Raw genomic sequence first — 26,746 nt, 5'->3', positions numbered from 1 at the left:
GTCTGGAATAAAGCCATCTTGGCCATAGTAGATAATCTTTTTGATGTATGACTATATCTGGTTTGAGTATCTTATTGAAGGTTTTGGATATGTGTTCATTGGGCTTATAGGCTTGTTATTTCTCCTGTCTTCACCTGAGTTAACATTATAGTGATGCTGGCTTCATAACAGGAGATGTGAAGTTGCACCCTCTGTTTCTATTTATAAATAATTTAAGAAGTATTGGCTGTGCATCTTCCCTGAAAGGCTGATTGAACTCTGTTGTAATCTATCTGAGATATGGCATTTTAAGTCAGAAGACTTAGTTAATGTTTCAAACACAACGTTGGTTGTAGGTCTTTTTATATTGTTCTTTTCTTGGTTTAACTTTGGAAGTTTTGATGAATCTGGAAGTTAGTCCATTTCTTTTGGATTTTCTAATCAATTGTAATAGTTTTGTTGTTGTTGTGTTTAAAGTATTCCCTTATAGTCCTGTGATTTCTTTAGTATCTTTTCTAGTATGTGTTCCCTGTTCACCTTGCCTGTTACTTGGTTCATCCCTTTCTTTAGGTTGATTTGACCGAGGGTCCGTCAGTCTTGGCAACCTTCTGACAGAACAGTCATTACCATTCATTCATTTTATTTCTGCTCTGAATTATTATTACTTTGTTATTTTAACTTTTATTTATGGTTACAGTCTTCTAGATTTGGATTTGGTTTGTTCTTTTTCCAGATTCTTGAGTTGCATTATTAAGACATTTATTTGTGTTCTTTCTTGACTTTTTAATACAGTTAAATAACTAAAAATATAAATTTCCCCTACAGTACTGCTTTCAGTGTCCCAGAGATATTTTTTGGTTGGTATTTTCATTTTCTTGTATTTCCAGGATTTGGTTTCAAGTCATTTTATTTCTTTGATCCATTCATCATTCAGTAATAAATCATTAAATCTTCATAAATAGGTACTAGACATTCTTTTCTATCTTTGCTGTAGATGTTGAGTTATTTTTCATTGTGGTCAGGTAATGTATGTGGTATCATCTCAGCATTTCTGACTTTGTGAAGCTCTGTGTGAATGCTTTCTGCAGATGTGATATATTTTAGACAGTCATCTATGGGCTGATGAGTGTAAGACTTTTTTTTTTTTTTTGATTTAGGTGAACTATTTTGCAGGTAATCTGTTAAGTCAATTTAATGTTGATGCCATTTAATTCTGATGTTTCTCTAATTTTTGTTCAGTGACCTGTCTATTAGAGAAAGTGGTGTTAATCTAATCTCACTGAGTTGTTGTTATTTTTTCTTTAATTTCAATAAGTGTTTTTTATGAATAGGGTGCACCAGAACTTGGTGCATATATGTTTAGGATTGAAATGTTCTGGTAGTTAATTGTTTCCTGGATTAGAATGAAATACTAGATTGAAGGCTGTTTTGTCAAATACTAGGATAGCCACAGCACTTGCTTCCTGGTCTCACTGTCTTGGAATACTTTTTGCAGGCCTTTGACTTTAAGATAGTGTAACTATCTTTAAAGCGAAAATGAGGTTCTTATATAAACAGTATAGCGCTGTGTTTTCTAGTCCATTAAGCCACCCTGTGTCTTTGGATTGGAGAGGTGAAGCCTTTGACAAAGTTATTATTAAAAGTTGTATGTTTATTGCTGTCATTTCCTTTTTGTTTCGGTGACTCTTTGTGTCTTGGTCATGGGTTGTCTTTGGTAACTATAGCTTTGTTTGTTTTCATTCTACGGCATTTTGCCTATGCTCACTCCTCTTGGGACTCTGAAGTATTGTTTCCAGTGGCTTCTTTAAGACTGTTTTCATTGGCATGAGTTCTTTTAACCTGTTGGTTTTTCTTTCTTTTTGACCTTTGGTAGATAATTTTTCTAGATAAAGTAGTCTAGGTTAGCATCTGTCACCTTATGGTACTTTCAGGCTTTTCTGGATTTGAGTGTTTGTATTGAGAAGTCAGCTGCTATTCTGATGCTTTTCTGTTCATATATGACTTAATGCTTATTCCCTCACAGCTTTCAGTACCCCTGTCTTGTTCTCTATCTTTTTAAGCTATGACATGATGTAGGGAGTTCATTTTTGATCTTGTCTGTTTGGTGATATGTGTCTTTCTTGTATCTGAGTGGCTGCCTTTCCTTACTTTGTGGAAGTTTTCCTTTATGATCTTTTCTGAAGTCTAGTCTTTATCATTTATCGGGGATTCTTCTTCGTTTATACAATAGTGTGAAGATTTGGTGTTGCTTACAGCTTCTGTATTTTCTCTCTCTCTCTCTCTCTCTCTCTCTCTCTCTCTCTTTCTTTGTCTCCTCTGTCTCTGTGTCTGTCTCCACCACAACTGTGTGTGTATATGATTGTTTTCATATAATTTGCCTTCGTGGTCTAATTCTTCTTGAAGGCTTTCTCCTCCATGTTCGTACTAGCTATTGAGAATTCCCTTCAATATGCTTGTCTCTTTATCATATTTGGTTTTTACATCCTGTATTGTCTCTATTAATTCCGTCAGCCTCCTTTATGTGGGTTTTTTGGATGAGATCAGGCATTTATTCTCCAAGTTCATTGCGATCTCTGAATATATACTACTAAGTATATATACTTACCCGTGTCTTCATGCCATGTGAGAGTGCTATGGGATATGTAATATGGAGGTACCTATGATTTGACATATCCTAGAGAGTGGGAGAGGGGATGAGAGATCTTGATCCTTGTTATGGAACCCAGGGGCAACCAGATTGGGATAGTTGTGCCAGAGAGATCAGGTAAGTTACCTATATCTTTCTGCCACCTGGGTGGGCTGGAGGACTCTGAATGTTGTGAAGTATGATCATGCAAGGAAGGAGAGCTAGGAGGATGTCAAGGTTCCCAGCCAGTCCCTACACTGTGAATGCTGTGGAGACTCCTTCAGTTATCTCAAGGAATTGCTGATTATTTGTTCACTTGGGATGAAATTATTTAGGCTTTTTGCTTACTTTCCACTAATCTTTCTTTCTGCTATATATTTGATAGAACCTGGGCAGAGGAAAATGAACTTGTTTGTTTTGGCACCCTTTGATACTTTTTTAAAAAGTAAAGAAAACTTTAATGTCTGAAATGAGGTTTGAATTGTTATATAGACTTTATTCATGTCTTGCTCAAAGTACAATGAACTCTTTATTGAAACTTCAAGTTTATCTCTTGTTTTAATCAGTGTGACTTTGATGGCAACTTTTAGAACACCTTACGTCATTGGTTCTCAACTTGTGGGTCTCAACCCTTTTGCCACGGTTGCATATCAGATATATTCATTGTGATTCATAACAGGACCAAAAATACAGTTAATGAAGTAGCATTGAAAATAATTTTATGGCTGGAGATCACTACAACATGAGGAACAATTTTATATCAATCCTCAACTAATTCTTAAATTATTCTCACAAACCCAAAAATAGACATAGAATTTTTCTAGATGTCTTTTGTAAAATCATTCTTATTCTATAACTAAAACTAGGTAAAGACACAAGAACAAGAACAACAACAACAAGGAGACTATAAGTCAGTATCTGTAGTAAAGAATAGAATACTAAGAAAAACAAAACAAATTCAGGAACATACTAAACATATCATCCTCTACATCAAATTGGCTTTATCCCTGAGAAGCTGAGCTAATTCCACAGCCATGATATAACCAAATTCATCATGGTAATTGACTTAAAGAAGAAAGCCAGATGCTCTTCTCATCAGATGCAGAAAAGATCTGTGATAATTCCAACATGACTTCAAAGTATACATTGTAGCAAGAATAGAACTAGAGACGATGTAGTTCAAGATAATAAAAGTTATATATTAAAAACCTAGAACCAGTGTCATCCAAATATTAAAAAAAAGAAGAAAAAGACTTAATCCAATTAAAATCAGGGATGAGACAAGACTGACTGTCCACTATTCCTACTCCTGTATCTTTTCAATATCATACTTGAAGCACTAGCTAGAGCAATAAGACAAGTTAAGGAAATTAAAGGAAGACAAATAGAGAAGGAAATATATTTATCACTATTTGCAGATGATATTTTATATAAGATATTCCAAAAATCTCACCAGGAAACTTCTAGTAATGACCACCATTTTCACCAAAGTGGCACGATACAACATCAACCTTTAAAAATAAGTAGCCTTACTATACCAATAGCAAACCCATTGTGAAAGACAATCTGGATGTTCCCATCCACAGTAGCATCAAAAATAAAATATTTAAGAATAAGCCTAACCAAGTAGGTAGAAGACCTCGACAGTTAAAACTTTACATCCCTGAAGAAGGAGATTGAGAACAATCCTAGAAACTGAAAAGGATTTCTTTACAGTGATGGTCGACGAGGCCATCTTTTGATACATATGCAGCTAGAGTCAAGAGCTCCGGGGTACTGGTTAGTTCATAATGTTGTACCTACAGGGTTGCAGATCTCTTTAGCTCCTTGGATACTTTCTCTAGCTCCTCTATTGGGGTCCCTGTGATCCATCCAATAGCTGACTGTGAGCATCCACTTATGTGTTTGCTAGGCCCCGGCCTAGTCTCACAAGGGACAGCTATATTGGGGTTCTTTCAGCCAACGCTTGCTAGTGTATTCAATGGTGTCATCGTTTGGAGGCTAATTATGGGATGGATCCCTGGATGTGGCAGTCTCTAGGTGGTCCATCCTTTTGTCTCAGCTCCAAACTTTGTCTCTGTAACTCCTTCCATGGGTGATTATTTCCAATTCTAAGAAGGGGCAAAGAAGTCTTCGTTCTTCTTCAGTTTCATGTGTTTTGCAAATTGTATCTTATATCTCGCTATACTAAGTTTCTGGGCTAATATCCACTTGTCAGTGAGTACATATCATTTGAGTTCTTTTGTGATTGTGTATGAACCGTATTTTATTGTAAAACTTTTTTAGGCATTATAAATCTCTCAGAAGCTTACTGCAAATAAATATGCATTTTCTTTTTTCTATAGATAACACCTTAACCTTTTGTTTTCCAGTGCATTCTACACATATTCTTCAACATAATATCTGAAAACCATCCCACAGGATCATATCTTTAGTAATAACTCTAACTGAATTTTGCATAGACTCTTAAATCATAACTTTAAAGTCCAGGAACTATGCCTCTTCCATTCTTTGTTACAGTATTTGAAGTGATCCAGTGAAGAGATGGGCATTAGTGATTCTTTTTGTCACAGAAAGCAGAGCAGATATCAGCAAGGAGTGTGTTGTCTTTGCAGTTTTGGAGCTGTTCTACACGGATAAGTTTTGGATGGCCCTTTATGACAAGGTCTGGACTAGCTGATTGTAGTGCTGCCTTGACCACAACACCTATGAGAAGATAGACGAAGCTGAGCAGAATCTCTTAGCAATGTGGAGAGCACTTAGAAAATGTACTTCTGAGTTTTCAACCTTTAAATAGTCTCTTGTAGACTCTTACGTCTTCCTCTCTCCCCAGACCAGGCTGGTTACAGATGCATAGTCCTCTGCTTAAGCTTTCCAGCTGCTTGGACTGCAGGCCTCATGTTACTACACTCTGCTTATCTGTACCTTACTAAGGCCCTTTTGGTAAAGTCAGACCATTAATAAAATCAAAATTATATTTACCCGACTTTTAATGTTTTTATAAGAAGTAATTGTTTTTCTTTCCTTTAGATTAGTACACTCAGTATTTTAATGCCTAAGCTAGATTTAAATATTTATCATCTTATTTTAATTAAAAGGTTACCTGAGTAATTGGTTTTACACTAATTGATTTTAGTATCATTTCTAAGCTGACTTTTTCAGTATTTTACCTGTAGCCACCAGCTCCAAATTGATTGTAATGTGTATTCTTAGATCTGTTGGGAAGCTTAAATCTGTTCTCAGCTCCAGTTTCTTAGCTTTGATTTAATACTTGGTATAATACTGCAACATTATAAAATCCATTGTGATGACTAATTTTGATTGTCAATTTGAGACAGCTGGGAAGAAGAAATCTCCGAGGAACCTGCTTCCATCAGATTAGCTATGGGCATGTCTTTGAGGCATTGTCTTGATTTGGTTTTGGTTCCAGGGCCTTGTGCATGCCATACCACTTAACCACTAAGCTATACCGAAGGACCAAATTTCGATTTCTATAACAATTTAGGTGATAATACAGGATTCCTCGATTTTCCAGGCCATTCATGAAGTGGGTATTCTTTATGGAATAGGTAGTATTAGTTCTGTCACTGCAGTTATTCCTTGACATGGACTTTTAATAACAAACTCTCAAGGTCATTTGGCTTCCTTAAATTTCCAGTTCCTAGAGCAGCTCAGAACCCTCTTGCATCAGAACGATACCCTTTGCCTTGTCTTGCTCACTCCCTTTGCTATCATCCCTTCACAACATGACTTCTCTTTCCTTCATCCCCTGCTTTTCCCTTTGTCATTTACTGCACTAATGTTCACCAGTTATCAGCCTCCCAGCAGCCACCTAAAAGCCAGGTAGGGAGGCATGGGAGTCCTCCTGGAACCCCAGGAAATGGAGAGCAGAGACAGAGTCTCCAGAACAAGCCTGTTAGCTAGACTAGCATGAATGGTGAGCTCTGGATTTAGCAAACGGTGTACTTCAGTGGCTGAGATGAAAAGCAACTGGGGAAGATACCTGCATCAGTTGTTTCTCTCCATGTATACTCAGTGCCCCACACGCATGAACAAACACAGAACACACACACACAAATGCTCAAAGGGTTTTGGACAACTATGCTTACTGACTCACTTTTTCTGACACCAAGGAGATGCCAGCCCTGTGTCACAACCCTTCAGTATTGCTTTCCTTCTTAAATGCTCAGCTCTTGTCCCCAACTCCTACTATAATTCTCTTGCTACTTGTATCACTAAGAACATAGAAAAGGTCTTCCATACCACTTCCTCAGTATGTCTCGCAATGTCTTTCATCTCTCCCTAATGCCTTTTAACATGCACCCTGGCTCTTCATAAATACCATGCCCTACTCAAAAGTGTGCCTATGTAACTATTTCCATGTTATCCTACAGTTTAATTTCTTCTCTACTGTATTAATTTTAGTTTGTATAAAACAATTAATTTGTTGTTTGCTAGAATTTGATATATTGTAATAATATTAAATCTAAGCTATCATTACTATGTTAGCTTTAACCAAACTAGACCTTTTTTTCATATTGCTGCTATGAAAATGACTATTACTTTAGAGGGTCAAGAAGGCCTTTAGGGGCCAACAAGGTGGCTCAGTGGGAGAAGGTACTTATCACCCGGCCTGATGGTATGAGTTTGATCTCTTGACAGATGGTGGAAAGAGAAAGCTAAATCCTAAAAGTCGCCCTTTGATTCCCAAATGTATTTATTCCATGGACTCATATACACATACAAAATAATAATAAATAAATAAATGTAATGGAAAAGAAAAAATGAGACCACTTTAAAATTTTGTAAGGTTTTTTTTTTTTTTTAATCTACAAATCAATGTTCATGGTTAACTTTTTAATCACATACAATGTTGATCTTTTTTACATTTTAATTTTGGGGTCCGGGGCAGAGGCTGTCTATGCACTATGATGCACATGTGGAGGTCAGAGCATCTCTGAAGCAGAGCTTTCTGCTGCTGTGCTGGTTACTGCAGGCTGTCTGGCTCATAAGCTTCGAGGTGATTCTCCTATCTCTGCCTCCCATCTTCCTATAGGATTGTAGGAAGCATTACTGACGCATGCTGCTGCACCCAGATTTTTATGTTAGTTAATGAATTAGATGTGGGTCATCGTGCTCTTGTACCCACTGACCCATTGTCCTCACCCAACAGTGTTCATAAAATTAATGGTAATAGCTTTTGTTGTTAGTTATTATTTTTTAACTGAGACTAGTTATTATTTTTTTAACTGAGACTGTGTTCTTAGTTTCATATTGGTCATTGTTTTTCATACCTTGTAGAGCAGCCTGAACACTGTGTCCTTCTCTTCACTTGTTCAAAATTACATGTATATAAGGTTATACTATAGGTACACATACCGGAGAAACAAACATTGCTCCTCTTTGCCTGATGTTCATATTAGTTGTGCCCTGTTTCTTACATATCTTCAATGTTCTTACAACTTCCACTCTCTAAAATACACTCTTCTCAGTCTGTCACCTCCTGATCCCTCCCCACCCCATGCCACCTACCAGCATTCATCTAATATCTCTACACAGGATGGTAATGTTTTATTTGTTTATGGGTCTTTTATCTCCGGTACTACTGACTCTATCTTTTCTAAGATATTCTTTCTACTGGATATCCAGAACACACCATTGTGGTTTTCTCTGACTGTTTTCTCTCAATCTCTTTGCTCATTGTTCATTGATTATAAATGCTAGCATGTCCCACCATTCAGTTCGTAGGCCTCTTCTCTATCCTCCTATGAGCTATGTAGTGCTGTGCCTTTTAAGTGTTGTCTCTAGATTCCTAGCGTTAAAAGATGTATCTCCAACCTTTGATCCTCTGAGACCTGAACTTGGGTCTCCAACCTAACACACCACAATGGTGTGTTCTGGAAATCCACTAGAAAGAACCTCTACTCCATATGGCCACATTTTTAACCACTTCTGAACCCAGGCTGTTCTTTCTCACATTGGTCTACTTTCATTACTCTATGGGAATAATGAAGCTTCAAAAAATAATTGTTCAAACCCATGGACTCACAAATGTTCCTGGTTAAACTCAGTGGCTCACAAAATAAGAAAACAAGAGAATGATAAAGAGATTTGTGGAGAAGGGTGGAGTAGACAGATGTACTGGCGAGATGAGCAAGATGGAGTGAGTGCATCACTAGTTATAGAGGTGTGTGACATTCTTAAGGCAGGATTTTATTTTTCAAGTTCAGGCCTTCATAAAAACCCACTGAGGACCACGCTCAGGTTCCTATGAGAAATACTTCTTTTGTCTGGATGTGCCCCAGTGAGCAAGCACTCACTTTCTACTCTCTTAAAAGCCCAGCTACCTCCCAGCATGAGCACAGTGGAGAAGAAGGTGAAGCCTTAAGGGCAGCCCACAGTCCTGACTTCAGCCCTTTACAGTTCTCAAGCTAGTCCTGCCTCATGGACCGTTTGTGACTTGCTGCTGCTTTCCTTAGCTTTCTGCTTATCTCCTTACATGCTTCGTATTGGCTTATTGCCTCATTTCATCTACAGCTTACTATCTCCTCGCATTCCTTATTTTAGAATCACATAGAATTTATTTTATACTTATTCATTTGTCCTAGGCCCTCACAAACCACATAAGCATGGGAATGGTAGGGCCTTCCTCTTGCTAACTGATGCATCTTCAGCGTTTGAAGATGAGTCTCCCATCTGTATGTTCTTAATGACTATTTATGAAGAAACAGATTACACTTCCTGTCTTATAGTTCTCTCATGCAAAGTCACAGGGAATTTTATCAGCACTTCCATTGGAAAATCATATAGTAGGAAGAACACTACTAAGAAAGGAGAAACCCTGGACAAATGTTCCTTATCAGTGTTCTGGGAAGGGTAGAGTCTGCTGATGCTGTGTGACATCTCCAGAAGAGACAGATGGTAGCTAATAAACAAAAAGGAATGCAAGAGCTTAGAAAGTTAATAGAAAGAAAATGGAGTTTAGAGCTCTTCTGCTACCTACACAGTGGTTAACAGTACTGGAGTTGGCTGTGATGAAGTTGGTCAGAAAACACCAGTAAAGTCAAGAAGATCACAGTAGAAAATAAGGAATACAAGAAGTAGAAGAGAGAATCTCAGGTGCAGAAGATGCCATAGAAAATATTGACACAACAGTCAAAGAAAATGCAAACTACAAAATGTTCCTAACACACACACACACAAAATCCAGGAAATCCAGAACACAATGAAAGACCAAACCTAAGGATATTAGGTATAAAAGAGAGCAAAGATTCCCAAATTAAAAGGCTGGTAGATATCTTCAACAAAATTATACAAGAAAACTTCCCTAACAAAAAGAAAGAGATGCACATGAACAAAAAAAGACGCCTACAGAATACCAAATTTTAAAAAAAAAAAAAAAAAAAGTCTTTTGGAAGCTAGAATGAAGCTCACTGTTTAAGGGTGGAGGGGGCAAAGAGCAGGAGTGTGTGTGTGCCTGTTATTGTGACTGGAATAATGCCTGCTGTATCTCTTTTACCACCCAGCTAATATATCATAGACAGACAGACAGACAGAAAATAGATTCTTCACAGTAAATCAATGTACAAAAACTATTGACTTAGAAATGTTAACCTAAGTTATAGGCTGAGAGGTTAATAAAAATTAAAATGATCCAAATTCTCCTATAAGATAGAAGGGGCACTGCCACTCTCTTCTCTCCTCTCTCCTCTTTCCTCTCTCCTCTGCTCTTTCTCTCCCTCTCAGTCTCCCCCCATTTGTGTGTGTGTGTATGTGTACAAGCGTGCGTGCGTGCGTTTGTGTATGTGTGTATTGAACATAGCATAAAATATTTAGAGGCTAACAGAATGTTAAAGGAAGTTTGAGCATATTTTTTGTCCCATATATTAAATATGTGGTGGTCATTGGTCCAATGACTAGACAAACTAGGGAACCTTAACTCATGATTAATTAATGTTTGAAAGACACTGGAGTAGCTAAGATATTCTTAAATATTTAGAACTTTTTTATGTGGTCCTCACACCAGTTATTTTCAAAATGCCCTGGTAACTAGTTCAGAATCCATGGTATCCGTCTCCACCTAAAGCTTCTGTATCTGAATACTCTAGAATTGGTCCTATTCTTCCAGGGTTCATCAGGCATTCAGGGCTAGAGCACTGTTGTAACTGGAAAAGCCACCCATTCTTTCAAGCCTTTTTCCTTCTTGCAAAATAATATTTTATATCAGTGCATGATAGGATAGGATTTAGGAGTAGATGGTACCAAATATGTGTATGAAGCAAGGGTATAGTACCTAATCCAGTTTCTCTCAAGCATTAATAGAAATGTGGATCACTTGTAGGTCTTGTTAAAAAAAAACAATCCATTGTCTTCCTGATCTTTCCAAGACTTTTATAATAAAAGGGTGTTAGATTTTGTCAAATGCTTTCTCAGCATCTAATGAGATGATCGTGTGATATTTGTCTTTGAGTTTGTTTATACAGTGGATTACATTGATGAATTTCTGTATATTGAACTATCTTTGCATCCCTGGGATGAAGCCTACTTGATCATGATGGATGATCGTTTTGATGGGTTCTTGGATTCAGTTTGCAAGAATTTTGTTCAGCATTTTTGCATCAATATTCATCAGGGAAATTGGTCTGAAGTTCTCTTTCTTTGTTGGGTCTTTGTGTGGTTTAGGTATCAGAGTAATTGTGGCTTTATAAAATAAACTGTACCTTCCTTTTCTATTTTGTGGAATAGTTTGAGGAGTATTGGAATTAGGTCTTCTTTGAAGGTCTGATAGAACTGTGCACTAAACCCATCTGGTCCTGGGCTTTTTTTGGTTGGGAGACTATTAATGACTGCTTCTATTTCTTTGGGGGATATAGGGCTGTTTAGATCGTTAATCTGATCCTGATTTAACTTTGGTTCCTGGTATCTGTCTAGAAAATTGTCCATTTCATTCAGGTTTTCCAGTTTTGTTGAGTATAAGCCTTTGTAGTAGGATATGATGATTTTCTTTATTTCCTCAGATTCTGTTATTATACTTACTCCCTTTTCATTTCTGATTTTGTTAATTAGAATACTGTCCCTGTGCCCTCTAATTAGTCTGGCTAAGGGTTTATCTATCTTGTTGATTTTCTCAAAGAACCAGCTCCTAGTTTGTTGGATTCTTTGAATAGTTCCTTTTGTTTCCACTTGGTTGATTTCAGACCTGAGTTTGACTATTTCCTGCCTTCTACTCCTCTTGGGTGAATTTGCTTTCCTTTTGTTCTAGAGCTGTTAGGTGTGCTGTCAAACTGCTAGTGTATGCTCTCTCCAGTTTCTTTTTGGAGGCACTCAGAGCTATGAGTTTTCCTCTTAGGACTGCTTTCGTTGTATCCCATAAGTTTGGGTATGTTGTGGCTTCGTTTTCATTAAACTCTAAAAAGTCTTTAATTTCATCCTTTATTTCTTCCTTGACCAAGTTATCATTGAGTATTGTTCAGCTTCCACGTGTATGTGGGCTTTCTATTATTTATATTGTTATTGCCTTAGTCTGTGGTGATCTGATAGGATGCATGGGATTATTTCAATATTTTTGTACCTGTTGAGGCCTATTTTATGACCAATTATAGCGTCAGTTTTGGAGACAGTACCATGAGGTGCTGAGAAGAAAGTATATCCTTGTGTTTTAGGATGAAATGTTCTGTAGATATCTTTTAAATCCATTTGTTTCATATGTTTTAAATCCATTTGTTTCTGTTAGTTTCACTGTGTCTCTGTTTGGTTTCTGTTTCCAGGATCTGTCCATGGATGAGAGTGGGGTGTTGAAGCCTCCCACAATTATTGTGTAAGGTGCAGTGTGTGCTTTGAGTTTTAGCAAAGTTTCTTTAAGGAATGTGGGTACCCTTGCATTTAGAGCATAGATGTTCAGAATTGAGAATTCATCTTGGTAAATTTTACCTTTGATGAGTAAGAATTTTATTTGATATTAGAATGGCTACCCCAGCTTGTTTCTTGGGACCATTTGCTTGGAAAATTGTTTTCCAGCCTTTTACTCTGAGATAGTGTCTGTCTTTGTTCCTGAGGTGGGTTTCCTGTATGCAGCAAAGTGTTGGGTACTGTTTACCTAACCAGTCTGTTAGTCTATGTCTTTTTATTGGGGAATTGAGTCCATTGATATTAAGAGATATTAAGGAGAAGTCACTGTTACTTCTTGCCGTTTTTGTTGTTAGAATTAGAATTCTGTTCATGTGGCTATCTTCTTTAGGTTTGTTGAAAGATGAGTTTCTTGCCTTTTCCTAGGGTGTAGTTTCCCTCTTTGTATTGAAGTTTTCCCTTTATTATCCTTTGAAGGGCTGGATTTGTGGAAAGATATTGTGTAAATTTGGTTTTCTCTCGTTAAACAGTATTGAGAGTCTGCATGTCTAACAAGCCCCCAGGTAGTGGCACTGTATAGTATCACATTTTGAATGCATGGTAAAGCTGAATAATGCGTGAGCTTTGAGTGTACAACAGGACCAGTGGTCTGGAAATGTAAGGGAAGGTCCAGGATGGCTAAGTTGCCTTAGGGATATAGTATGTGAGCCAGCACACAGACATGAGAGACTCTTTGCGGAAAATTCAGTGAGTATCTATGAAGCCTGTGCAAAAATAAAGTGTAAGCTTATTATCTACAGGATCCCTGGCCAGAAAGAGCTGACCACGGGAGGAAATACATACCAACTTATGGATCATGCTAATAACCTATTCTTTGCCCCCTACAAATATGTTTAAGGCAAGTGGAATCTGTTGGAGAAACGTTTGCTTTCCTATCAGTATCATCAGTAGGTAAGGTTTGCTCACCAGTGCCTGAGTGGAAATAGCAACACTTAACAGATGTAGAGCTGCTCTTCATCAGGCCCAGATAGGGAAGAAAAGGAAGAAGAAAGCATGTGTGAGAATTCCCCTAGAGGACACATACAGCTATTGACCATAGTAAAGATGCCATTAGAGGGCCTATACAGCCTTAGTCTGTAGTTAAGATACCCTGCTTCCCTTTAGTGTCAGGTCTGTCCACGTCTCTTGATGAGAGTCTGGCACACCTCACTTTTGCTAGTCTCTGCATCATTGTTGGAGTTGAGAGTAAATGCTTATGAAAACATGCCTTTTGTCTTATCTTCACCACAAAGCAGATTCTGGGATTTCTCAGCTTAGCATTATACCCAGTGCTTGTTCTTCTTATAAGGTAGAGCAATGTTTTGAGAGAGATCCAAAGCAAGTTCATTCAGCATGTTATACAGTGTGTTTAAGATCCCACTGGAACTAATGTCAAAAAGTTTGTTCTTTTTAGAAATGGGTTCCAAATTAAGGAAGATATGCACTATTATTTTTAATAATTTTCTTCATGTTGTTTTAAGAAATTGATTTGATAATTCCTTTTTATCAAATCAATAGTAAAATATTAGAAAATATATTTACAAACACTCTGGAAGTGTATTATAATTATAAAGTCAGTGTTTACAAAGCCTGAATCTAATTTTTCCAATATGATCACCAGCTACACTTGAATTATTTGTGTCATTCAACTGTGATAGTGGCCTTTATGTACTTTGCTCCAGGAAATGCCAAGAAGCTCCTATGTGGCAGAGCACAAGGATGTGGTAGGGTAGAAATTGTTTCTTGGTGACACATTTCCATAGACCTCTTCAGTCAGGATTAGGATTCCCACTGCACCCCACTTGAGTGAATGAGATGGTTCTTGGGCACTGAGTCCTGTTCCAAACAACTATGAAGGACTTATCGTCCCATTCAGTTTACTTGAATGGAATGGTAAGTTACATGTGCTAAAATTACTAAATATTTTAAATACCATATTGCAATGGTAGGCAGTACTTCTAAAATAGTGGTTCTCAAACTGTGGCTGGAAAGTCTTGGGGGGGGGGGTGAGATGACCCTTTCACAGGAGTCACCTAACACCATGTACATATCATATTTAGATTACAGCTTGTAACAGAAGCAAAATTACAGTAAGGAATAGCAACAAAAATAATTTTATAGTTGGGGTTGCTACAAGATGAGGAACTGTATTAAAGGATTGCAGCATTAGGAAGGTTGAGAACCACTGTTCTAAAAGAAGAGTGGAGAGCAAGGGATATTAATATATGATACACAAGGCTGACTTTTCATTCAGACTGGTTTGTTTTTGCAAAGGGCTTATAAGATTCTCAATTACTATATAACTTGTTACACCTCTTTCTTTACCCCCTCCAAATCTCCTTGTGTCCCTGTGGTTGTTTGTATAGGAGTGGCCCCCATAGACTTATATGGTTGAATGGTTGCTTCATAGGGAGTAGTAAAATACGGGTGGCCTTGTTGGAGGAAGTATATCACTGTGTAGGTAAGCTTCAAGGTCTCATATATGCTCAAGCGATGCCGGTGTGCTACACAGTCTCTTTTTGCTGACTAAGTATCAAGCTATAGAATTCTCAGCTCCTTATCCAGCACCATGTCTGCCTTCTTGCCACTGTTTTTTGCCGTGATGATAATGGACTAACCCAACTGGCTGTAAGCCAGCCTCTCCTAAATGTTTTCTTTTATAAGAGTTGCTGTGGTCATGGTGTCTCTTTATAAGAATAAACCCCAAAATAAGACAGCCCCTCTCTACTCCCTCTCAAGGATTGTACCTCTCTTAGGATCCATTTATATTGCCTACAGATATTTATCCAAGAGTATAAACTTGTAAAAAATTTTCAAACTTGAAATTGACATGTCAAATGATGTTGTCATTAGTCACCCCCCTAGTCTGTGGTGTTCTCAGAGCCTTAGTTATAGGGGTGCACTGTAGGTAAACCACTTGGGATTATATGCCCAATGGTTATTCTCTATGATTTCTTTTTGGTTTTGTTCTTGTTTTATTTTGGTTTTGTTTTTACCAGTTTTGGATCTCTGTAGAAAGCGCCTCCTGCATCGACTACATACACAAGCTTCTTTGATGAGAAATGAAAATAGCACTTACCAGTGGGTAGAAAGATAAATATTTAAAATCCAGTTAGAAGTCTTTTGGACTTAGGAAAATGGCAGAAGTGTGTTTCTGCTCTAGGATCTCTGCCCCTCCTTCCATGTGGAGTTGGTTACATATAGTCCCAGGCATGAATTCTCCCCTATTGAGCAGGCCTTAAGTCTAGTTAAACATCTGTTTGATATCCCTAAGCTAAAGCTGCCATTGTTGTGTCATGGGGTCTGTCTTATTATGTTGGCCATTGTGGTTTGTAGACTTTACATCTTGGCTTGTTTTCCTTGGCAGCTTTAATAGCATCTTGTGATACTATGAGATCTAGTCTTTTCCATAATTTTATTGGTTATTTTATTTATTTACATTTCAAATATCCCCTTTCTCTATGAGGCTGCTCCCCCACCCACCCATGTACTCCCACCTCAGTGCCCTAGCATTCCCCTGCATTGGGTCATCAAGCCTCCACAGGACCAAGGGGCTCCCCTCCCATTAATGCCAGATAAGGCAGTCCTCTGCTACATATCCATCTGGAGCCATGGGTCCCCCTATGTGCACTCTGTGGTGGGTGGTTTAGTCCCTGGGAGCTTTGGGGGTCTGGTTGGTTGATATTGTTGTTCTTCCTATAGGATTGCAAACCTCTTCAGCTCCTTCAGCCCTAACTCCTCCATTGGGGTTCCATTGGAGTCTGATGTTTGTTCCTCCAGTTCCTATGTCCAAATTAATGTAGTGTCTTCAGTAATAGGTTTTTACCTTTAATTCTAAGAGGTAATGAATTACAATTGCAATAGCCTATGTTACTTGGAGGCAACTCAAAGATAGATTTGTCATGGGTGTAATTGTTTGTGAGGAAGCATTATCACCCCAAGTAGCATAACTTAATCTGTCTATTGATCTGTGTATCAATTTGTCTATGAATGACTAGAACTAGTGAAATAAAAAACTTACCAAGTAAAGTAGGTTAAGCATCTTCCATTAGTATATTCTACAGAAATTTTAGAAAAATAATTGAAGTTGTTTTGCCATACAGTCTTTGTGATTTTAATTTTCAAAAACCTAAGACTTAAAGTTAAAAATGTCTTATGATCACAGCTATAATCACTACAACTTTTGAGACTTCTCACAGGAGTGAAATAAATACTCAAAATCAAATCATTTCAAAAGAATTGCACTGAAACCTAGCTAAACTCAGTCAAATAGGGATTCAACCTCAAATAGTTTCATGGCTTACTTGTGTTTTCAGCTGTTACTGAAATTAACATGATTTAGATTGTTTATTATTCCAGAATAATCATGTAATATTTAAAACTTGCTGGTTTTGAAGAGTACAGGTAAACAGAAAACAAAACCCAGAATTAGTATCTATCTTTCAGCAAGAATCTGACATGTTGTTGTTGCTTGTTTTCTTTTTTGTTTTCTTTTTTTTTCCTGCTGTTTTGTTTTGTTGTTCTGTTCTGTTCTGTTCTGTTCTGTTCTGTTCTGTTCTGTTCTGTTCTGTTCTGTTCTGTTCTGTTCTGTTCTGTTCTGTTTGACACAATTTCTCAGTATATCCCTGGCTATCCTGGAACTCTCTCTGTAGACAAGGCTGGCCTAGAACTTAGAGATCTGCCTGTACTCCCAAGTACTGAGATTAAAGGCGTGCTCTCCCATGCTGAGATAGGCTATTTTCTGGTGTCTTTTAAATACAATTGAATACATTTTCCTACCTTGTCCTTGTAAGGTTGTGATACCCACATCCCATTCAAAATGGTCATTAACAGAAAATGAAAAAAGAAAAGAAGATATATAATATATCCCTCTATAACCATGTTAGCTATGCTTATTTAAACTTCAAGTTTGTCATTCTCATGAATCAATTTCCCCTTGTTTGCATGTGCCATTCACGAAGCAGTAACACCATCAGTAGTTAAGGAGCCCCTGGGAGAAGCAGTGCCATTTCAGAGAACTGAAGGCTGAAAGCTCAAAGACTGTCCTGTCTCTGAGAAGTTTATTACTAACTTTAATACTTGGGATAGTCATTCTTTTCTGCAGCAGCTATAATTGCTATGGCGGTCTGATAGAGTGGGACCCCATGTCATCAATGCCATGAGTGTGTGAGCACTGCTGTCTCCAGGTGCAGCATCTGAAAAGCTAAGTAATGGATCAAGCAATTAAGCTGAACTGTCTTTCGAGGAAGAAAGGTTTAATGCCACCCTTAAGTGTAACTTAGCACTCACTAAATATTTTTAACTGCAATAAAAGCATGTTAATTGTACACATAACTTCTTTATAAGACCTCATTTTTTAAAGGATTTCCTTTACTAAGAATATAAAAGCTTACTGAAATAATTTCTATTGGTAACTCATTCCATAAAGCACTGATTTTTTTTCCTTTGCTTTTAAATGTGTGAGGGAAAGCCCAAAATAGCACATGAAGGTTTTTGGTTTGAGTATATATAATAAGTAAATCAAACTTAGATTAAAGTGATTATTGATACAGGCCTTGTTAGTTCTGTTCCATTGCTTTATGCATATCTTCTAGTCTTAAAGAATAAGGATTGGTCCTTCATTTCACCATTTTATAAAACAGCATGGAGATTTTTATATGTATAAATTATTAGATCTTATATCAAATCAACAGTCTGAGCCAATAAAATGGCACAATAGATTAAAAAGTGCTTATAGCACAAACCTGGGGAACTGAGTTTTATCCCAGGTCCCAGAGCAGAAGGAGGTAGGAGCTGACTCCTGAAAGCAGTACTCTGATTATATCATGGGTATCGTGACATGCACACACACACACACACACACACACACACACACACATACACACACGTTATTTATGTTCATGATATAAATACATAGTAAATGAATGATCAAAAATAATGTATTATGTATCTGGCTGTAACCCATATTTTCTTATATTTCCCATTTCTAAATTCACATTTAATCTTATATTTATAAATTCCCCTTCACTCTACTATTATTAAGATCAATTCTTGTGTTTCCAATTCCACTAGACCTTTGCTATTCAGTAGCATGGCCTTACAGTCACCTGTCACCCCTTGGTCAACATCACATAGAACACTTAGTGAAGTAGAGAAAGGATTTTGCAGAGAACTTTTCAGATCTACCCTCTCCCTCTCCCTCTCCCTCTCCCTCTCCCTCTCCCTCTCCCTCTCCCTCCCCTCATCCCTGTCCAAGTCGCCCCCATTTTACTTGTGTATTGGTCTTGATTCTGGGATTATCAAGATTTTGACAGAGTAAAACATGAATTCAGAAGCAATGTAAAAAGTTTGTGAAATAGCACATCACAGACTTCACATTGAACGTAAAAATGCTGCAGATACGTATTCTACATAGTCCTGAAGATGTTAAGCCTGTGGACAGTGGGGAGAGGGGGATTTGAAAGATGAGGATTGGCACTTAGCCCTTCTGCAGTACTCCAGTAGACACAGCTGCATGCAGGGCCTGTGAACTCATTTTGAAGCTGAGCTGATACAACCCTCAGCAACAGGAATGTTGCAAGAGAAGGTTGAGTAATACCTGACATTTTGTCATAGAGATAGATAAATTGTTCCTAAAAAAGAAAAAAGCTACTCTATTGTTAGTGACACCTCCGTGTTGAAATTTACATAAGAATTCCAGCTGTAAGAAATGCTAAGGAAGACAGTTTGATATTTTCTTCCATGTCCTGTATTAACATTTATTCATTTTATTCATTTTATTCATTGATAGAATTTTCAAGTTGTGTCAGTTAAATAGTTGCAAGTAACAATATTCTAAGTGTTTTTGTCCTGTAAGAGTGCATATTTATGTATCCATTTAAGATTCTCTGCACTGGTGCTTTTCAATTTACTAATCTCTAGTTCCCACCCCTAGCCCCCTATACTGCAAGACCAGCTAATTCTTCATAAGTTAGAACAGTATCCATTTAATTTAGTCACATTTTCTTCTTTTTGGGCCAATACATACTAGCCTTGGTGATTTGTAAGAAATAGAAATGTATAGTAAGGTAATTTTTTTCTTAACCTACATAGATGAAAAATGCATTCATTTGTTAGCCACTATTTTAGATATACACCGAGACTTGAAAGATAAATTAAAAGTTGTAGAAATTATTACAACATTTAAAAATATTTACTTAGGCATTTTTTTCATAAAAAAGAGTAATAGCTGAGGTAGATAATACAGTCTAGAAAAATATTCTTGATTATTTTGATAATATGAATGTAAACATGTTTGATCACATGATTTATAGTAACTGTGGTGACAGATGCATGTGGTTAGAGGCTGTTTTGCCACAGCTATGGTTCTGCCTTAATGCTCCTAGAGCAGAATATTTGGGTTTAGCTGGAGGGGTTTGCCTCACTTTAACCTCTAGACAATCATATTCTATTTCAAATTTTGCAAAGAAGTAAGATCTTCACTAATTGTGTTTGTGTGTTTACAGTTTTTAAAGAACTTTCATATTATTTGCTTCTACTAGAAGTTTACATTTTCAGATTCTCTGGGATGTGCCAGAATTATAAGAACTCTCTCTGAAATGCATGGCAGAAAGATTGTATGAAAGAATTTTACCCCTCCTGCATAAAATTAGAAAAAAATGAATCGAAATATATCAATCCAAATTCTGAGTTTTTTGTAAACATTGATATTAATTGCTTAATTAGGATTTGGGGGAGCCTAAGCTCATGTCACTCTTTATGTCCTACATTTACATACAAACATTGTCTAGAACACTAGCTGCTTACACGCCTCTGTTCTGTACTCAGTACCTGGGCATGAAATCAGCATGAAAACACTTCCTGAAAAGTAGCCTAAGTGATGGGTGATAACTATCTCAGGCCGAAACATAATTAGTAATGTTTGCTTCTCATTTTCACTATGTAGACTTGACTGTCCCAAAACTCTATAAGAGTACTGATTTTTCCTAACATTAAGTTTTAAAATTAGTACTTAAATAGTTATTAAATATGAGAATATAAATTTCTAAGTTTGACTCTGTTAATTTGTTATAGAAACCATTTGGAAAAAGCTAAGTTAACAAAAATCAATTAGAGAAACTGAAATTTTGGGAAGTGGTATTTTCAGTGAATAACCTTAGAGGCTGTGCAACACTGTATTGACTATACATTTGTCCTGTCTTTTTTTGGTAAAGATTTGTGGTTTCTAATTCATATGTAAATTTTTTGCTCTCTCCAAGTTTCATTCTCGTGTTTTACACATAGAATAATGTGTAATGCCTATGGTCATGTATAGAACTTTACAAGCTTAAATCTTCAATTTCACATTGTCTTGCTTTGACACATGATGCTTCCTTAAATTTTAAACTATTCTATATTTAATATATAGTATTTTATGACTGCTCAATAAGTTGTAACATTTTTCAGTTTCATAAGGAAAGGATCACTCTCAGATCTTGTTTTCTTCATTTGTCTGGTTTCTGTGCAGACGATGGGTGCGGCTGCTGTTTGGCAGAGAGTTCCCTCTGCAGGACCTGCTGGTGGTCTGGGATGCCCTGTTTGCGGATAGCCTCAATCTGAGCTTAGTCGACTATGTCTTCACAGCCATGCTACTCTATATCCGAGATGCTTGTAAGTATGTCTCACTTTACCCATAGTCCACTAGGTACACATGGTTTTTTAAAAAATATACTTTATATCTCATTGTTGGATTTACATATACCTAAGTTTTTAATAACAGAAAATTTATGAAATGTCAAAGGAAATCACTGCACATCTTTTCTGTTAGTGAACTGTGTGCATGTTAGGATATAGTCGATGTTCTACTCAAAGAACTAGGGTCTTATTTAGGACGATATTTCTAAATGCTTTCTTCCTGTTTGAATCCTCTCGTCGCACACCCATGTGGACTGCATAGGAAACCGACATTTCAGATATGTTTAGAGCTCCACCTTCTGACGTCTAGCAAGCTCTCAGGATACTTATGAGGAGATTGGCGCTGGTTTTATAATACCACTGTCTTGCCAATGGAAAAATTCATCTGGAGTATTTGACTTCTGCCCAGTTATATATTAGCAAATTTTGTTCCTTAATATAGTACTCAGTGGTAGATGTGTTCCTGCCTCCTCAGAACCACCTTTGGGGTGCTTACTGTAGCCAGAAAGGCATGGCCTCAGCTTACAGGAAATATCAGAGCGTGTTTTAGATTTCACTAATACCTTAAATTATTTTTCATCTCAGGAGGAATCTCAGTTCCCAAAGCAAGATTTATAAGCCACAATATAATAGGAAATATTGCTCTGATGGAGTTAGGAAATAGAAAACTCATGTCAGAGTAGGAGCATCTATAACAGTGACTGTTGCTCTGCTAGATGACTATCTTTGTTCTCCTACTACCAGTCATGCCAGATGCCCTTGTTTTGCCCTGGAAACACTAATATTCTGTTAACAATTATATTGTATGGGTTTCATTCCCTCAACATTATTTATGAGTAAATAATTTTCACATTTTCTCCAAAAACTGGAAAGGATTTTTAAGGGGACAGGGCATGTTTGTTTGATTTCTATGTGTGGAAGATCAAGTACTTTGGGCTTCTTTAGAGACAAATCAAAAGCCAGAATTAATGATATAAGACCACAGAGGTTATCAGATGAGACATCTGGACAGTAACACAGTATGCTTGGGTAGATGTGTTAGACACTGAATTTTGGACACCCAACACTTATTTCCCTTTTAAAGGTGTATGTATTCTATAGTGGCAAAAAAAGATAAAGAAAAAAGAATGAAACCCTTTTTAGGAAAAGAAAAATCCAGTTGGATAATATTTTCCTAGAACCTCCCAAATCAGACAACTATTGAAATGTGTTCTGATTTTCTGAAATCTTAAACAATTACAGGTTACTCTTCTCATAATTTTGTCCCATCACCCATATATATCAATACAGTCCTCATGCCTCTTATGCTAAGATCTAGTCTTAATTTCATAGAACAAAGCGAATCTTTGACAGTTGAAGCACTTAGATATTTTTAATGTTTTTATTGATGATTTTGTAAAACATGGGCACATGTGGAAAAGTACTGAAGTAATACCATTGTTTATTCATGTCAGTATTAAATCTGTAACACCAAACGGTACCTCCTGAAGCTAGAGTGAACAAGTTAAGGCTCCCCTTGTCCTGGAGAAGCTTGCCAGTTGATGAACTTGAGAGGCAATAAAAAATGAAGGGAGAAAGAAATAGACAGCATAGTCTCACAAGAGACAGCTATATCTGGGTTCTTTCAGCAAAATCTTGCTAGTGTATGCAATGGTGTCAGCGTTTGGAGGCTGATTATGGGATGGATCCCCAGATATGGCAGTCTCTATCTAGGTGGTCCATCCTTTCGTCTCAGCTCCAAATTGTGAACACAGAAGTGGATGCCCACAGTCAGCTATTGGATGATCACAGGGCCCCCAATGGAGGAGCTAGAGAAAGTAACCAAGGACCTAAAGGGGTCTGCAACCCTATAGGTGGAACAACAATATGAACTAACCAGTACCCCCTGGAGCTCGTGTCTCTAGCTGCATATGTATCAAAAGATGGCCTAGTCGGCCATCAGTGGAAAGAGAGGCCCATTGGTCTTGCAAACTTTATCTGCCTCAGTACAGGGGAACTCCAGGGCCAAAAAGTGGGAGTGGGTGGGGGAGCTGGTGGGGGACTTTTCGGATAGCATTGGAAATGTAAATGAAATAAATACCTAATTTAAAAAAAGAAAAAGAAATAGCATGAATGTAAACGTCAGAAGTTACTTACTGGCTATATGTGTATGTTCCTTCAAATTACCTGGTATGACTAGATTACAGTGCTCATGAGGAAATATAGTTAATTGCAAAACTGGGAAGAGAACTGGAGGGATCACAATGGTCAGCACTGATGAGTAAGTCACAGCTATCGAAACAGTCAAAGCAGAAGCATCACATTTTGGTTACTCTAGCAGCAACGAGTAAGAACGATGAGAGTTAGGAGATCAGATCAAAGTTAGACAGTTTTGCAGAAGGTAAACAAGAAATAGAGAAATATTCAGAACTTAGTTTATCATGGCCTAATGATTAAATATAAAAGGTAAAGGGAACAGGAAATCTAGAATAGTCTCCTGTCTGGGATCTTCAGAGACTAGATAATTGAATAGGAAACACATACATACTGTTAGGAATTTAAGTGTTCTAAGCTTTGGTGAAACTGAATTTGAGAAGATTTACTGGAATATGTAAAACATTGAGGTCATTGTAAGTATCAAGATATACAGAGTTTTATTAATACACTTGATCTTAGCCAAAAGGCCGAGAAGCGATGAGTTTTATTAATAACTAAGAGGTCTTCATTATTTCAAACCCTACCAGTGGATATTGTCTCCTTCAGGTCATCATAATATAGTAGTCTGTTTGAGCTAGTTTGGTTCACATATGCTGTCCCAAAGGAGCAATTATTAATACTTCCCTCTTTTCATTTGAAATACTTCCCACAGTCACCTGACATAGGTGTAGTGCATACAAAGAGAATGTGGGCAAAAGTGGAACTCTGCACTGAATATTTGTATTTAAGAGGAGCTGGGAGTGACCTGTAGGCCACTTTAAGAGCATTCAGCCAGGACTCAGGAGACTCTAGTATTAATGTGCAAGGGTAGGGGCTAGAAAAGGAAGGCTTATATTACAGCCTCAAAGAACTATTGCTTATCTTTGGGTTGTAAGCACATCCATTCCTATTTTCTAAGTAACCTCCTTCCCTTCAATAACTTGGCCATACTTGATATATATATATACACATACATACATACATACATACACACACACACATATATACATACATATATATATACACACACACATACATATATATACATATATATATTCCTTCTCTTTTCATATATATTTTATTAGATATTTTCTTCATTTACATTTCAAATGCTATCCCCAAAGCCCCCTATCTTCTCCCTCTGCCCTGCTCCCCAGCCCACCCACTCCCGCTTCGTGTCCCTGGCATTCCCCTGTACTGGGGCATATGATCTTCACAAGACCAAGGGCCTCTCCTCCCAATGATGGCCGACTAGGCCATGCTCTGCTACATATGCAACTAGAGACACAGCTCTGGGGGATACTGGTTAGTTCATATTGTTGTTCCTCCTGTAGTGTTGCAGACCCCTCTAGCTCCTTGGGTACTTTTCCTAGCTCCTTCATTAGGGACCATGTGTTGCATCCAATAGATGACTGTGAGCATCCACTTCTGTATTTGCCAGGCACTGACATAGCCTCACAGAGCTATATCAGGGTCTTATCATCACCCAGATGTCCCTCAACAGAGGAATGGATACAGAAAATGTGGTACATTTACACAATCGAGTACTAGTCAGCAATTAAGAACAATAAATTCATGAAATTCTTACACAAATGGATGAATCTGGAGGATATCATCCTGAGTGAGGTAACCCAATCACAAAAGAATAAACATGATATGCACTCACTGATAAGTGAATATTAGCCCAGAAACTTAGAATACCCAAGATACAATTTGCAAAACATATGAAACTCAATAAGAAGGAAGACAAAAGTATGGATGCTTCCGCCTTCTTAGAATGGGGAACAAAATACCCATGGAGGGAGATACAGAGACAAAGTTCAGAGCTGAGAAGGAAAGAAGGACCACCCAGAGACAGCCCCACCCAGGGATCCATCCCATATACAACCACCAAACCCAGACACTATTGCATATGCCAGAAAGATATTCCTTCTTTTTATTTAATCTTTTTTTAACACTCCAGATTTTATTACCCTCCCAGGAAACATCCAACTATTCCCCATCCCATACCTCCTCCCTGCTCCTTATCTCCATGAGGATATCCCCACCCCTACCTCACACCCCACCAGACCTACAAACTCCCTGGGGCCTCCAGTCTCTTGGAGGTTAGGTGCATCTTGTCTGAATGAAACCAGACCGGACAGTCCACTGCTATATATGTGTTGGGGGCCTCATCACCTAGTGTGTGATGCCTGCTCGGTAGTGCAGTGTTTGAGAGATCTCAGGGATCCAGGTTAATTGAGACTGCTGGTCATCCTACAGGGTCACCCTCCTCCTCAGCTTCTTCCAGCTTTTCCCTGATTCAACCACAGGGATCAGCTGCTTCAGTCTATTGGTTGAGTGCAACTATCTGCCTCTGACTCTTTCAACTGCTTGTTGGGTCTTTCAGAGGGCAGTCATGATAGGTTCCTTTTTGTGAGCTCTCCATAGCCTCAGTAATAGTGTCAGGCCTTGGGGTCTCCCCTTGAGCTAGATCCCACTTTGGGCCTGTCACTGGACTCTCTTTTCTTCAGGCTCCTCTCATTTGTGTCCCTACAGTTCTTTCAGGCAGGAACAATTATGGGTCAGAGTTTTCACTGTGGGATAGCAACCCTGCCTCTCACTTGATGCCCTGTCTTTCTGCTGGAGATAGGCTCTACAAAGTTCCCTCTCCCCACTATAGGACATTTCATCTTAGGTCCTTTCCTTTGAGTCTGAGAGTCGCTCACCTCCCAGATCTCTGGTACATTCTGGAGGTTCCCCCCAACCTTCTTCCTCCCGAGGTTGTCTGTTTCCATTCTTCCTGCTGGCACTAAGGACTTCAGTCCTTTTCCTCCTACCAATACTAGATCACGTTCCCCTCTTCTTTCCACCATCCCCTTTTCCTGCTAGGTCCCTCCCTCCTCCCTTGTGATTGCTTTCTTCTCCCTCACAAGTGGGACTAAGGCGTCCACATTTAGGCCCTTCAGCATCTTGGGCATTCTGTACTTTTTTGTTATTTATTTGTTTGTTTTATGGCTAATATCCACTTATTAGTGAGTACATACCATGCATGTCCTTTTGGGTCTGAGTTACCTCACTCAGGATGATATTTTCTTTTACTTTTTTTTACAGTGATTTTTATAGGTAGATTCATTTTGAAAATAAAACTATGCCTTTTTATAAAAGTAACTAACTTTTAAAGATAATCATTGTCACTAGTTTTGTTTGTATCAGGATTTCACCCGCACATTACAACACTGTTCGTTTCATCTGTTTAAACTGTGGAATTAAATAGAACATAAGTTAGCAAGTCTTTTTTTTTTTTTTTATAACACCTTAATTACTTAATTTTATTTTGTTTGTTTTTTTTTCTTTCACTGTTTTTTTTTATTACATATTTTCCTCAATTACATTTCCAATGCTATCCCAAAAGTCCCCCATACCGCC

The 26,746-nt window shown here is 37.7% G+C and overlaps 1 protein-coding gene across 3 annotated transcripts in view; it reads left to right on the top strand.

Moving 5' to 3' along the window:
- Tbc1d5 (TBC1 domain family member 5) overlaps positions 1–26,746 on the top strand; it is a 463,147-nt gene that overhangs the window by 285,215 nt on the left and 151,186 nt on the right. For all 3 annotated transcript variants that reach the window (XM_021186156.2, XM_021186155.2, XM_029471255.1), the window contains exon 14: positions 20,997–21,139. In XM_021186156.2, coding sequence (XP_021041815.1) covers positions 20,997–21,139 — 143 coding nt within the window. The remainder of the gene's footprint in view (positions 1–20,996; positions 21,140–26,746) is intronic.

This window comes from Mus caroli, chromosome 17 (genome assembly GCF_900094665.2).
Source record: "Mus caroli chromosome 17, CAROLI_EIJ_v1.1, whole genome shotgun sequence".
Classification (NCBI taxonomy): Eukaryota; Metazoa; Chordata; class Mammalia; order Rodentia; family Muridae; genus Mus; species Mus caroli.
Note: the sequence above shows the minus strand (reverse complement) of the source record. Positions and strands in the feature narration are given on the sequence as shown.